The 13,918-nt window shown below is 45.7% G+C and overlaps 1 protein-coding gene across 2 annotated transcripts in view; it reads right to left on the bottom strand.

Annotated features, from left to right (window-relative positions):
• The window catches only part of CEP120 (centrosomal protein 120), a 66,280-nt gene that overhangs the window by 48,003 nt on the left and 4,359 nt on the right, over positions 1–13,918 (bottom strand). For both annotated transcript variants that reach the window (XM_075931936.1, XM_006130100.4), the window contains exons 2-5: positions 12,369–12,525; positions 8,662–8,776; positions 5,434–5,575; positions 748–896 (exon numbers count right to left, since the gene is read on the bottom strand). In XM_075931936.1, the coding sequence (XP_075788051.1) occupies positions 748–896; positions 5,434–5,575; positions 8,662–8,776; positions 12,369–12,525 (563 nt within the window). The remainder of the gene's footprint in view (positions 1–747; positions 897–5,433; positions 5,576–8,661; positions 8,777–12,368; positions 12,526–13,918) is intronic.

Below are 13,918 nucleotides of genomic sequence, written 5' to 3'. Positions count from 1 at the left end.
ATCACTGTAAAATTTATGTATGTCTATGTTGGAAGAAATATGTTGAATTTAAAGTTATCATTTGGATAATTTTGAGCCCAATTACTATGAGAGAACATATTGTCCTTTTTGGGCTGGCTGCATTTTAGAAATATTCCGAAGTTCTTTCTACAGCAAGCAGCTAACAGAACTTCCTTAAACTCAAGTGGCACAGATTTGTATTATTGAAGATGAAGGACCAAAAGTTCTCAAACTTCAGCTAAGCGTGTAACATTAGGGAGAAAAAAAATGTTCTCCACATTTAAAAACATACACAATCCTAGAACTGTAGTTGCAATTAAATATAAAATTACAAGCAAATTAAAAAAAACCCGAATACACAACTTTCCAAGTTCCAAATAAACAAAAACCCTCAATTTATTTTAGAAATCAGTTAAGATTGCTGAGCGACAACAATGTACTTTCGATATATCTCACCATTAACAAACCCAAATGCATAAAGAAAATATATGAATGGCTTGATATCAATCTTACACTGTCCACATGGTCAGAATAATTTTATTTAGCATACAGTAATGCATAATATTTTAAAATACAATTTTAAATCTGGCCCAAAATGAATACCATTCTTTCACTAGAAGAAGATAAAGATTTAAAAGATTAAAGTCCTGTACACAGGAAATGAGAAAATGGCCAAATCATTACTTTTTCACAAACTATAAAAGTTTTATTGGCATAATGGTCTTAAAGATGAATAATAATAATTACCTGTTCCAACTGTGTAGCAAATGCTATAGTCACAGACAAAACAAAGTATTCTCTGCAATATTCTGCTGGGCCAATTTGATGATAGCCTTCTTCCTCATTCAGAACTGCTACAATATTTTTAGGATCTAGCCCAGAAAGCAGAGCAGGCACTTGAAGAGATGAGAATTATTCTGGTTAATGTTCCTTAGATCACCAGATTGGTGTATTTCACATCTGTTCTTAAATTAGTAACAACTGAATCCCACCCTAACCCCTCTGAAATTACATTATGGAACATCAGATTGATATCAACCTGGGCCACTAGCAGAGTTGGAACCTTTATATCCATCACACAGACACTGATTGCTTGAGGAAATAGAGTAACTAAAGCAGTATCAAACTGGCATCTTGTATGCAGACCAGTACAATTTACCCATGGGTTTCACAGGTATTTGCTGACAGCAGAGGAACAGAGACTCGAATCACATGAAAATCCCAGGCTATGGAAAAGAGTGCTCTATCAGACACAGACTCATCTGCCCATTCCTCCTTCCCTTGTAAACATCACTCCTTCTGCCCTATCTTTTCCAGTCTGTCCTTGTCTCGGCCATATCTGCTCCCTTTCCTGGCTGCTCCTGACACTCGCTTTCCCTCACTAGTCTGTCTCCACTCCAACTTCCTCCTTCGAATACTAGTCTTCGTCTCCAAGCAAATTCAAATCTCACCCCCTACATACACAACCTCCAGTTGTCTCTACCAACACCATGCAGCCCTCATTCTCCATGGTCACTGAGATCCAGTGCCTACTTCCCTCCTGGCCCCTTGTCCCAGTTAGCTTGCCCAGACACTCGAGGTTCTCATCCTGCACCACAATTCCTTATGAGGTGGTCTGGAGAGGAGAGAGAAGGGCAAGGCCCTTCCATTACACGAATCTTTTCCATCCAGAATACAAGTGGGGATCATGCTTGAACAGAGAGGTGCGGGAAAGAAGTAAGATGGGTTTTTCCAACTCTTCCTGCTGCCTAACTGGATTTGAGGGAAAGAGAAATGATTTTTTTCATGGTGCCACTCATTTCTATATTTGACGATCTCAAGGACAAGCAGCAGCCATCCTACGGAGATTACTGCCACACACACCCAGTTTCACTACTGTTTTCAAGATCGATAGTCTGATCAGATCACTGTTTATTGGATTCAGGCCTGACTTTAAGTTAATGAGTGAGAAATTAAAACATTAAGTTCTCATCCTAAGTGAAGCCCATAATTTGCTACAATTTGTGGAGGAGAGCTCAATATTCCAGACACAAACATGAATACAAGACATGGGTACCCCAAATTTTCTCTTATTAGCCTACAGGAAACAGGGAAGACAAATTTAGGCAACCTTTCACATGTGCCCTCATTCCTCCTTCCAAGGAAGGAGGAGAGAATATAAAGGACAAAGAATTAGGCTGAAGAGAGCACTCTGAATAGTTTATTTAACACAATACCATTTAACACTGCATTGAACTATTTTCTTGAGACAGTTCTCAGGGCACCAGCACTGATAGTCATCTTGTTATACCTGCCTCCATTATAAAATAACCCTAACAATGCTTACATTAGTATACACTAGGGATGTTCAGTAGCGCTTAATTTACTATTCCAGTAGTCGATGGAATTTCCACTGACTACTCAACTAGTCAATAAGCACTTCTGCGTTCGAAATATACAAGAGCCCCAGTGGGCTGGAACACAGCATGGAGCCCAAGGCCAGTGGGAAGTCCCATTGACTCCAGGCTCCACACAGGTGCCTCCGCTTTGAAATGCGCAAAAACCCCAGCGGGGGCTCAGAGTCGCACGCTGGCCCCAGGCTTGGTGCTGCACTTCCTCAATGAAATGCACAAGAGCCCCGCTGGGAATGCTTGAACATTTCAAAGCTGGCATGCTGCACGGAGCCCAGGGTCAGCTGGGGAGTCCCCAGTTGATCCTGTTCCACCTGGCATTTCAAAGCAGCAGCATCGCATTCAGCCTGGGGTCAACTGGGAAGTCCCCTGCTGATCCCGGGCTCAATGCAGCGCTGCCGCTTTTAATTATCCTCCTTTTCTCCCCCTCTCCCCCACCCCTCTTGCTGTCTCTATCTGAGGGTATGTCTACACTACAGCACTAATTCAAACTAACTTAATTCAAATTAGTTAATTCGAACTAAGCTAATTCGAACTAGTGCATCTAGACCTAAAAACTAGTTCGAATTAGCGTTTTGCTAATTCGAACTAGCATGTCCACATTGAGTGGACCCTGAACCGGGGTTAAGGATGGCCGGAAGCAGTGCCGGCAGGGCATCAGAGTAGGACTTAGAGCATGGAGCTGCTGTCACAGGCTAGCCGAGGGCTGTGCTTAAAGGGACCCGACCCCCACCCCGGACAGACAGTTCTCAGGGGTACCCCACTTGCAAAGCAGTCCTGGCTTGGAGTGCCCTGAGTGCCCACAATGGGCACATCACAGCACTCGGCCATCAGACTGGCTGCACTTGCCGCAGGCTGCCATCCAGAGGGGGAGGATCAATAGGGGGGCTGCAGGAGAGATTCCACCCCGAGGAGCCCGCAGAGCCACTCCAGTCCTCCCCATCAGGGGCTCGTACCCCATTCCTCCCTCACCCCCTTCCACTTACCCCTCCCTAGCCCCCCTTCCTGATGTACAAAATAAAGGACACGTGTGTTCAAAAATAGAAACTCTCTTTATTGAACAAAACTAGGGGAGACTGGGAAAAGGAGGTGAGAGAGGGGAAGAGAGAGGGTGGGAGAGGGGAGGGCAACTAAAATGATCAGGGGTTTGGAACAGGTCTCATATGAAGAGAGGCTAAAAAGACGGGGACTTTTCAGCTTAGAAAAGAGGAGAGATATGATAGAGGGGGGATAGGATAGAGGTCTATAAAAGCACGAGTGGTGTGGAGAGGGTGCATAAAGAAAAGTTCTTCATTAGTTCCCATAACAGAAGGACTAGAGGACACCAAATGAAATGAATGGGTAGCAGGCTTCAAACTAATAACAGACAGTTCTTCTTCACAAAGCAAATAGTCAAGCTGTGGAACTCCTTGCTGCAGGAGGCTGTGAAGACTAGAACTATAACAGAGTTTAAAGAGAAGTGAGATAAAGTCATGGAGGTTGGGTCCATGGAGTGGTATTAGTCAGAGGGTAGAAATGGTGTCCCTGGCCTCTATTTGTGGAAGGCTGGAGATGGATGGCACGAGACAAATGGCTTGGTCATTGTTTCGGTCCATCCTCTCCAGGGTCTCTAGTGTTGGCTGCTGTCGGCAGACAGGCTACTGGGCTAGATGGACCTTTGGTCTGACCCAGTACGGCCATTCTAAGCTCAGGGCTCAGGGTCGGGGGTCTCACTGGACCAACCTGATTTTCATGCACACCTACTCCTGGGTGGCCAGGCTGGCAGCTATCCTGCCCTAGACGGCCACTTTCTTGTGCCTAGTGCGGAGGTCGTGGATGAGGTCCACGATGTCCGCACTAGACCAGGTGGGCGCCCGCCTCTTGCGGACCTGGGCAGGCTCCCAGGAGCCGCCAGCCTGGTCCCGGGAAGAGGCGGAGGGCTGGGTGACAGCAGGTGGCTGGCTCGAGCCGTGCCAGGTGCAGGGTCTGCTGGCTGGGTGCTGGCAGGCTTGCACCTGGCACGGGCACCGTAGCCAGCCTGTGCCGCTTTAAGGGCTCCGGGGCTGGGAGGGGGGCAGACGAGTTTCCCTGGTGATGCCCAGAGTGGCCACCAGGGCAAGCTGGGGAGGGCTAGCCTCCCACTAGTTCGAATTTAGAGGCTACACAGCCCTTAATTCGAACTAGTTAATTTGAACTAGGCGTTAGTCCTCGTAGAATGAGGTTTACCTAGTTCGAATTAAGTGCTCCGCTAGTTGAAATTAAGTTCGAACTAGCGGTTTGCATGTGTAGCGCCTATCAAAGTTAATTCGAACTAATGTCTGTTAGTTCGAATTAACTTTGTAATGTAGACATACCCTGATAGAGGAAGAAAGGGGCGGGGAGTGACTAGTTCTTTACATCCCTAGTATATACATTATATGCATTGGAACAGGTTGCAAATACAGGTTGAACCTCACTAGACTGGGATGGATGTTGTTGGACCAGGGAGTCCCGGTGGATGGCCAGGGAACAAGAGCCCTGTGGGGGCTGGCTGCTGGGGGACCAACAGCCAGGAGTCCTGCCACAGGAGTCCAGCTGAGCTGGACACAGAGAGCATGGTGTGTCAGTGCTGCCCTGCTGGAGCCCAATCTGCCCTAGTGGGGCAAGGAGTCCTGGAAGCAGGGCCGCTGCGGTGGGGATAAGAGCCTGCAGGACTGTGGGCTGCTGCAGCGAGTCTGGCGGGGCCAGGTGCCCCAGCTCAGCTGCAGCAGAGCCAGTGGGGCCAGGAGCTCCAGCAGTGGTTGGCAAGGGAATCCAGCAAGGAGGCCGGCAACCAGGCCAGGAGGAGTTGGGATGGAGGGCCAGAAATGTCCTCTCCTGGAGGGATTTTCCTGGACGTTTGGGACCAGTCACATCCCAAGGGAGGGAGACCAGGGAGGTCCAACCTGTATTTTCTATAAAAACACTATTAAATTAAAATGCACTTGTGCCCCAAAACACAATTTATCATTTGCAAGAAATTGTACATTCTTCATAAGCATGAAACTTTTCAGAATGTTATTAACATTTTTATTATGCTACTAACCTTTCCTTTCTCTAGGAGGCGCTTCTTTTGCTTTAAAGCCATCCACTGGTGCTTTTGTATCAGTTTCCAATGCTATGCTTATCTGCATCTCAGATTTAAATTTAGTATATTTGTTGCTGAGCAAAGGATACCATTTTGGTGCCTGCAGAATTTTAGAAAATTGATATGTTCCAAAAATAAGACATAAAGAAGAGAATGGCAAAAGAATACAACGTAGTTACAGGATGAAATTAATTCTGCTGCAGCCTAACTGCCAAGAGATTCAAAATGTGCTTCAGTATTTATTTTCAAAGTATCAATCTGATTGTGTCACTTCCACCATAACAGTGTTGGTTTTTGATACATTCTACACACTTCCAAAGGCTAAGATGAAGCAGAAACCAAATTACATCAAGATCACAGATGTTTACAGAGCCCCATATCAAAATCTGAAACTGAACCTCTTACTCCCCACCTGAGATCTTAGGGTTGAAGCAGCGTAGCTGACCAACTTGCTGAGCTCCTTGAGCAAGGAGGGGAGGGGGGGCTGGAAAGACCGGCTCTGCATTCCCAGAAGGGGTATGGCCTCAGAGGCAGCCAGCAGTCAGCACCATCTGGAACACTTGGTGCTACGGCCTCCTCTCTCATCCCCTCACCCCAGGAAGCCCTCAGAGCCGTTCAGAGCGCACCAAGAGACACTCTGGTGGTGATTTAAAATGGTCTGGGGCTCTGACCACTGCCACTCCTATAGTAGCGGCTGCTGGGAACCCAGGCCCTTTCAAATCACCAGGCCATGGGGCAACTGCCCCCTCTACCCTCCAGTCGGCAGGCTTGGTGGGAGGGAAATGAGAGGTAGCGAGCAAGCCAGTCCCACACTCTGTAGAAATGCCTCTCATCCCACAGGGCTGGGCATGGTTCCTTGCTCCTATTGTCATAGGGTCACCACTCACCCAAATGTGGCTCAGCCACACTTTCATCACGACAGAGTAATGATTTTCTTCCATCAAACCTAAGTAGCACTTTGACTCTGCGCACCAGGTCAAAATGCTATGACCTCAAATTCCACAAGCTTGGGAGCTCCCTCAAGCAGAGGGCCTGGAGTAAACTGCCCCTTTTGCACGTGTTCTATCCCAGGAACTCCTGACCAAAGTTTACTCAAAAATGCCTGCCATCCACATACAAATAGCTCTCTAAATGACTGTTGCCTATCTCAGAGAAGAGAGAAAGAGGAACACAGATAGAAAAGCATTATATAAAGGAAAAATAAATAAAAAAACTGGTTTTTAGTGACTGCAGCATGGAAAGCAAGAGTCTAGATGTCTGAAGTCTAGTCTCAGTTTTGCCCAAGTTCCCTGCATAACCTCATTCAAATCATTACCTCTCTGTGCACCTGTCTGACTACCTGGAGGTTAGATTGCACCCTGAATTATAGCTGTTTTGTGAGACATAAGCCCTATGTTGACATACAAAGAGAGTGTATATTTCAGTCCAATTACTGAAAAACTGCATCAAGACATAGATTGACATATCTGAAGCCATAATAGCTGACTATATTTTAGACTAGACTCATAGATAAAAATCTGCATATTCCTTCCAATAGCTGGGCATACTCAATAAAGGAAGAAGTTAAGAACACCATAGAACAGTGTTTCTCAAAGTAATCCACAAAAGCCGTTCCAGAGTGTTTATTTACCGGCTCCACAGCCACAAACCTTGCACCTCCCATTGGCTGCAGTTCACTGTTTGCAGCCAAGGGGAGCCATAGGAAGTGGCAGACCAGCTTACACCACTCCCTGCGGCTCCTCTTGGCTGTAAATGGAAAACCAAAGCTAATGGAGCCGTGAGGCTCCGTGGCTACGGAGCTAGTAATAACACACACCGAAGTGGCCACTTAACAGGTTTCTCAAAATAGTTTCACAGACCACTCTGAGGAACACTGCCATACAATCTTACATCACAATAGAGAAAAATCTTGTTTTTTATAGGTTTCATCCGACAGGCCCCCAACAAAGTAAGATTGTATGGAACACAAGCTTTCTTATTCTGCTAAAATGGAAACCTGTGGCTTCAGTGAATGGGGGATATGATGTGACTAGCCATGGTGTACACTCAGAGTTCAAGGCTAATATGGACTATTAGATCATCTAGCCTCTATATCACAGACATTACATTTCACCAAGTTTTCCCTGTACTGAGCACTATATCTTACATTTGGTTAAAACATCATTTCCAAAAATGCATACAGGCCTGATTAGAAGATCTCAAGAGATGGAGAATCTTCTGCTTCACTTGGTAGTTTATTCCAGATCCACAGTGTTAAAAATGTATAGTGTTATTGTGTTGGCCCCAAGATAGTAGAGGTGGGTTAGGTAATACCTTTTGTTCAATCTACTTCTGCTACTAAGAGAAATATGCTTTTACAGAGCTCTTCAAGGCAGCCCTCTCAGCAATGGAAGTTGGACCAACAAAAGCTATTACTTTACCCCTGCACCTCCCCTCCCCCCACCTGGTCTACCTTATTTCTAGTTAAAATTTACTGGTTTCAATTTCCAGCCACTAGTTCTTGTTACAAATTTGCTCTTTAGTACCCAGTATTTATTTCCTAAGAAGGTACTTAAACATCGTAATCAAGTTACCGCTCAATATTTTTTATAAAGATCTGAATCTGTTTAAGTTTAAATCCCTAACTCACTGTAACCATTCCCTGAATGTTTTTACCTGTACTATTATTTCTTTATTAAAATCGGGAGGGTTTTTTTAAGATTGGAAATTTAGTAGTTTCAGAAGATAGGAACCATCTACTCCATTAGACTAAAAAATAAAAATCCAATATTAGTCTGGTTATTAGAAACAGCTTATAGAGAATTATTTAAATATATCAAGATTGCAAGTCTCAAAATCATTAAAATTCAGGAAGGCAAAAGAACCTTCTCACATGTTTAATTTCTTCATATCACAATCATCTCCAATGACTAATTAAAAATAATTCAAATGCATTTTACATTTAATCATTTTAATAGAGTGATGCACACAAGATATCAGTATTTGTATTTCAACATGCTATTGAGATCTCTTTTGTAAAGGTTTTGAACTACATATTTTGATAAGTCAACATTCCTTCGAATAGGATTCAAAGCTTTGCAAATTCATTACAAGAACTATTTCAGTATTTCTACAAAAATGGAAAATGCAATAAGTACCATCTGTTAGTTATTAACATCTCTTCATAAAAAAAAAAAAAAAACACACCTGTTTCTTTTCTTGAGCAGCTCTTAAATCTAGAACAATATAGCCTATATTCTCCTTAGTTGAAGATATAGGATCCAAAGCAAAACACTGAAGTTTGATAGGTGTACGCTGTAGCCTGGAACAATACCACAATGAAATCCAAGATGTGACAAAAATGATGAAAAAATTTCACAGCATGGAAAAATTACAATATAAAATAAAAATGAAAATACAGGCAGTCCCCGGGTTACGTACAAGATAGGGACTGTAGGTTTGTTCTTAAGTTGAATCTGTATGTAAGTCGGAACTGGCGTCCAGATTCAGCCACTGCTGAAACTGATCAGTTTCAACAGTGGCTGAATCTGGACGCCAGTTCTGACTTACATACAGATTCAACTTAAGAACCCCAGGCATCCCCAAGTCAGCTGCTGCTGAAACTGATCAGCGGCTGATTCCAGGAAGCCCGGGACAGGGGCTTCCTGTAGTCAGCCACTGGTCATTTTCAGCAGCTGCTGACTAGGGGACACCTGGGGCAGAGCAGCTGGGGTGCTGCTGGGTTGGTCCAGTGGCACCCAGAGCGGCGCTACGGGACCAACCGGCAGCGCCCCAGCTGCTGTACCACAGGCATCCGGAGCAAAGCCGCGGAGCACGGGGGCAGCGGGACAGCCCAGACGCGCCGTGGCTATCCTGCTGCCCTCGGGCTCCGTGGCTTTGCTCTGCTTTGCTCCCCGTCCCCCTGGTCTGCAGACCAGGGGGACGGGGAGCAAAGCGGCGGAACACGCGGGCAGCGGGACAGCCCAGACGCGCCGTGGCTATCCTGCTGCCCTCGGGCTCCGCGGCTTTGCTCTGCTCCCCGTCCCCCAGGTCTGCAGACCAGGGGGAGGGGGAGCAGAGTAGAGCAGAGCGGCGGAACCCGCGGCCAGCTGACAGCCCAGACGCGTCTGGGCTGTCAGCTGGTCGCGTGCTCCGCTCTGCTCCCCCCCCCCCCCATGGTTTGCAGACCAGGGGGAGGGGGAGCAGAGCGGAGCACAGCAGAGCGGCGGAACACGCGGCCAGCTGACAGCCCAGACGCGTCTGGGCTGTCAGCTGGCTGCGTGCTCCGCTCTGCTCCCCCTCCCCCTGGTCTGCAGACCAGGGGGAGGGGGAGCAGAGCAGAGCGGAGCAGAGCAGAGCAGAGCGGCAGAACGCGCGGCCAGCTGACAGCCCAGAAGCGTCTGGGCTGTCAGCTGGCTGCGCGTTCCGCCGCTCTGCTCTGCTCTGCTCCCCCTCCCCCTGGTCTGCAGAGGGGGGGGGGGGGAGCAGAGCGGAGCGCGCGGCCAGCTGACAGCCCAGACGCGTCTGGGCTGTCAGCTGGCCGCGCGTTCCGCCGCCGCTTTGCTTCCTCTCCCTGGTCTGCTCGAGACCAGGGAGAGGAAGTGCCCCGTTCGTAACTGCGGATCCGACGTAAGTCGGATCCGCGTAACTCGGGGACTGCCTGTATAGCAACTTTTTAACAGGTTTAGGTTGAATTAGGATACATACTGTTAAACCTATAACAGTGTTAGATTACAGAAGCAAAAAGAAAATAAACCCATTTTAAAAAATAATTCACTATACAGTACCTTCCTAAACCCAAGCAATCATAGAAAAGATAATAGTATTTCATGAACCTATTCCTCACCAGAAACAAAGGCAGGTTCAGACATAGCAGTTGGACATACAGTATTAACTTCCACACAAAATGAGCAGTACAACACATTTCAATCGCAATTTCTCCTCAGTATTAATTAATTGGTTACAAAAGTATAAATGTGTGAAACAAACAGTTGCATTAAATACTTGATTATGTTCCTTGGTTATTTTCACATATATTTTCAGAATACAAGTTTATCTACACCATTATTTTTAAATGGTCTTAAAATAACTGAAATTATTCCCCACATATACAACCATCTATAATTATGGCTGCACACATAGCGACCCCGAATGGTTTGTGCTTTATCAATAAATTTGTACTGGCATGCTGCTAATTTACTTGTCAGTAGCAAGTGTGAAAAGGTTTCTCTAGTAATGGAGGTATAACTACTCAAAATGAAAACTATTTATCCATGTGTGGTGATTCTGACACATTGAATATTACTATTAAGGCATAAAGTTCATGCCACATAATGATATATACTCAAAGTAGGCTAAGTGACAATTGCTACAAAAACTGTAAAAGTTTCCAAACTTTTCTTAGAATGAAACAGTATTGTAAAATTTTTTTCTTTGCATTTAATATGGTTTAAGATCAATATGGTTCTCTCATAATATATTCCAGTTTATACAAAATAACTTGAATCCAGTGTATGTACTGTAGCATAATATTCTTCTGCTACAAGATTTTTAAAAAAAAATTAAACTTCACATGTGAGTACAGGCAGTCCCCGGGTTACGTACAAGATAGGGACTGTAGGTTTGTTCTTAAGTTGAATCTGTATGTAAGTCGGAACTGGCGTCCAGATTCAGACACTGCTGAAACTGACCGCCAGTTCTGACTTACATACAGAATCAACTTAAGAACCCCAGGCGTCCCCAAGTCAGCTGCTGCTGAAACTGATCAGCAGCTGATTCCAGGAAGCCCGGGGCAGAGCAACTCTGCCTGGGGCTTCCTGTAGTCAGCGCTGGTCAGTTTCAGCAGAAGCTGACTTGGGGACGCCTGGGGCAGAGCAGCTGGGGTGCTGCTGGGTTGCTCCAGTAGCGCCGCTCCTGGGTGCTACTGGACCAACCTAGCAGCACCCCATCTGCTCTGCCCCAGGGTCCTGATTCAGCCGCTGCTGAAACTGACCAGCAGCGGCTGAATCAGGACCTGGGGCAGAGCAGCTGGGGTGCTGCCGGGTTGGTCCAGTAGTGCCCAGAGCGGGCGCTGCAGGACCAATCGGCAGCGCCCCAGCTGCTCTGCCCCAGAGTCCAAAACAAAAGCCTGGTCTGCTGGGGGGGGGGAGCACACTAGCTGCGCCCCCCCCCTCCCCAGCAGACCAGGGACACGGGGAGCAGAGCCTCTGAGGCTTTGCTCTGGCAAAGCCTCAGAGGGAGGGACCCTGCCGCTGCTGCCGCTTCAATCTGGGTGCCTGTGGTCTGCTGGGGACCGTCCCCAGCAGACCACAGGCTCCCGGACTGAAGCTGCAGCCGCGGGGGGGGGTCCCGCGCCTCTGAGGCTTTACCAGAGCAAAGCCTCAGAGGCGCGGGACCCCCCCGCGGCTGCGGCTTCAGTCCGGGAGCCTGTGGTCTGCTGGGGACGGTCCCCAGCAGACCACAGGCACCCAGATTGAAGCGGCAGCAGCGGCGGTTCCCCGCACCTCTGAGGCTTTGCTCTGGCAAAGCCTCAGAAGCGCGGGAACCCGCCCGGTGCCCCTGGTCTGCTGGAGACGGTCTCCAGCAGACCAGGGGCACCGGAGCAGCTTACGAACGGGGCTTTCTCGCCCCGACTTCCGGGGCGAGAAAGCCCCGTTCATAAGTGCGGATCCGACATAAGTCGGATCCGACGTAAGTCGGGGACTGCCTGTATTAGACTCCTTCAGTGACGCTCACATTACCAGTTATCATCTGTACTGTAGAAGCAATATAATGGTGGAAAACTTACAATATATACTTTAATTAAACATAGCAGATTGTACTACTGTAATGGAAACATTTTTAACGTCAGATACAGTTTTTCAATGGCTGTAAAGATAAAAATCATGACAAAATTGAGAATTTAATAATATAACCTGTGCTGGTGAAGTGCTTTCCTATCAAGCTCCCAAGCCAATTCTGTGGCAAACTCTGGCTGGTCTGCATGATCAACAGGATCTGTTGCTAGCTGTTCACCATCAAACTTTGCTTCTACCACCAGCATATGCTTTGCACGTCTGGGAAAATAGCGTCCTGGAACAAAATACAAAGACACAACTATCAGGCATGTCTGGTAAAAACATGAAAGAATTGGTGTTTTTGTCACAAAACAGATAATTTACAAATAAGTTTCCTGTATCATTCTTCTAAAAGTTGTTTTAAAAAGTAATACTTGGAAAGTGTATTAATATATTTTAAAAGATATCTTTCCTTTCTGCTAGTCCAGGGCTATTCAACACGTGGCCCGCAGGCCGCATGCAGCCCACAGCCCATTTGTTTGTGGCCCACAGTGCAGTATGGGTACATGCAGCCCGCGGAGGTTGTGGGGGCGGGAGCCAAAACAAAAAAGCAGTCAATATAATGGTCTTCTGTTCACATGTGTTTTAGTAGTTAAATTCCTGGACTGTCATTGCTCATTAAAAGTGCTGTCATATGGGTGGAAATGGGGTAAATATTAAATTTTATTAATATCAGCAGAACTGACTTAAACGGGGCCCGCATGTTGTCTAGTCTTGCCTTAATCTTTGTATTCATGCCTGTCAGTGTGAAAGGAGATATTTGCATGTATATGCTACCACACTTAAGCTGTGGTTCTCATTGTGTCCCCAAGAGCTTCCAAAGTTCAGTAGCTCTGTGCTAGTCCAAAACAGTGGAGGGTGGACTTCCACACATACCAGGTATGAAAGTATCCTGAGTTAATAAAAAATTGTCACCTATATTAACAAACAGTGTTTAATGCAGTTCGTCCCAATCTTGCATATGTGTACTTTACTAGTGACTTAATTAGCTGATTATAATGGAACTACTCACACAAGAAACTTTACCATCCCATGTGCATGGGATCAGGCACTTACAATATTTTAGATTTTTTCCTTTGGCTCTGGAAGTTCATTGGTTATTTAAATGAATACAATAAGCAATATTTTCTAACTAAAGAGACATAATATATCAATTTTTATATTATGTACTGTGTACCAGCAGCGTCCAGTACGGTCATAAACAAAATAATTTATTCCCTGCTATAGAGAGCTTGGATACATAGCAGGAATATTGCTGGTGCAGATTTTTATGTCTTTTAAAGTGATTCATTAGTGAAAAGCTTAATAGAAGTTTGTAATCTGATGTGAGGTTCTTTTTAAACAATCAGGGATAGAAGAAATGATAAATTATACCTCTTGTGATAGTTTGTACATTTTGTTATTTTGGTGCTCATAATAGTAAGTTATTAAAAATACTCAGCCAGACAGGCCTTGTAAAATTTTTCCCCAAAAAATGTTCATAATACTTGATTTATGGATTTGATTAGCATCTATCTGAATTTTATATACAAATTTTCAGCCCAATACCATAATTTCTAAAAATGTTTGAGTTGTTATTGAAATGTAAAAAATGTATAAGAACCTCCTAAAAAAGCACAAAATAAATT

The sequence above is a fragment of the Pelodiscus sinensis genome, chromosome 6, assembly GCF_049634645.1.
Source record: "Pelodiscus sinensis isolate JC-2024 chromosome 6, ASM4963464v1, whole genome shotgun sequence".
Taxonomy (NCBI): domain Eukaryota; kingdom Metazoa; phylum Chordata; order Testudines; family Trionychidae; genus Pelodiscus; species Pelodiscus sinensis.
The sequence above is the reverse complement of the archived record's forward strand: the minus strand, read 5'-3'. Positions and strand labels throughout refer to the sequence as shown.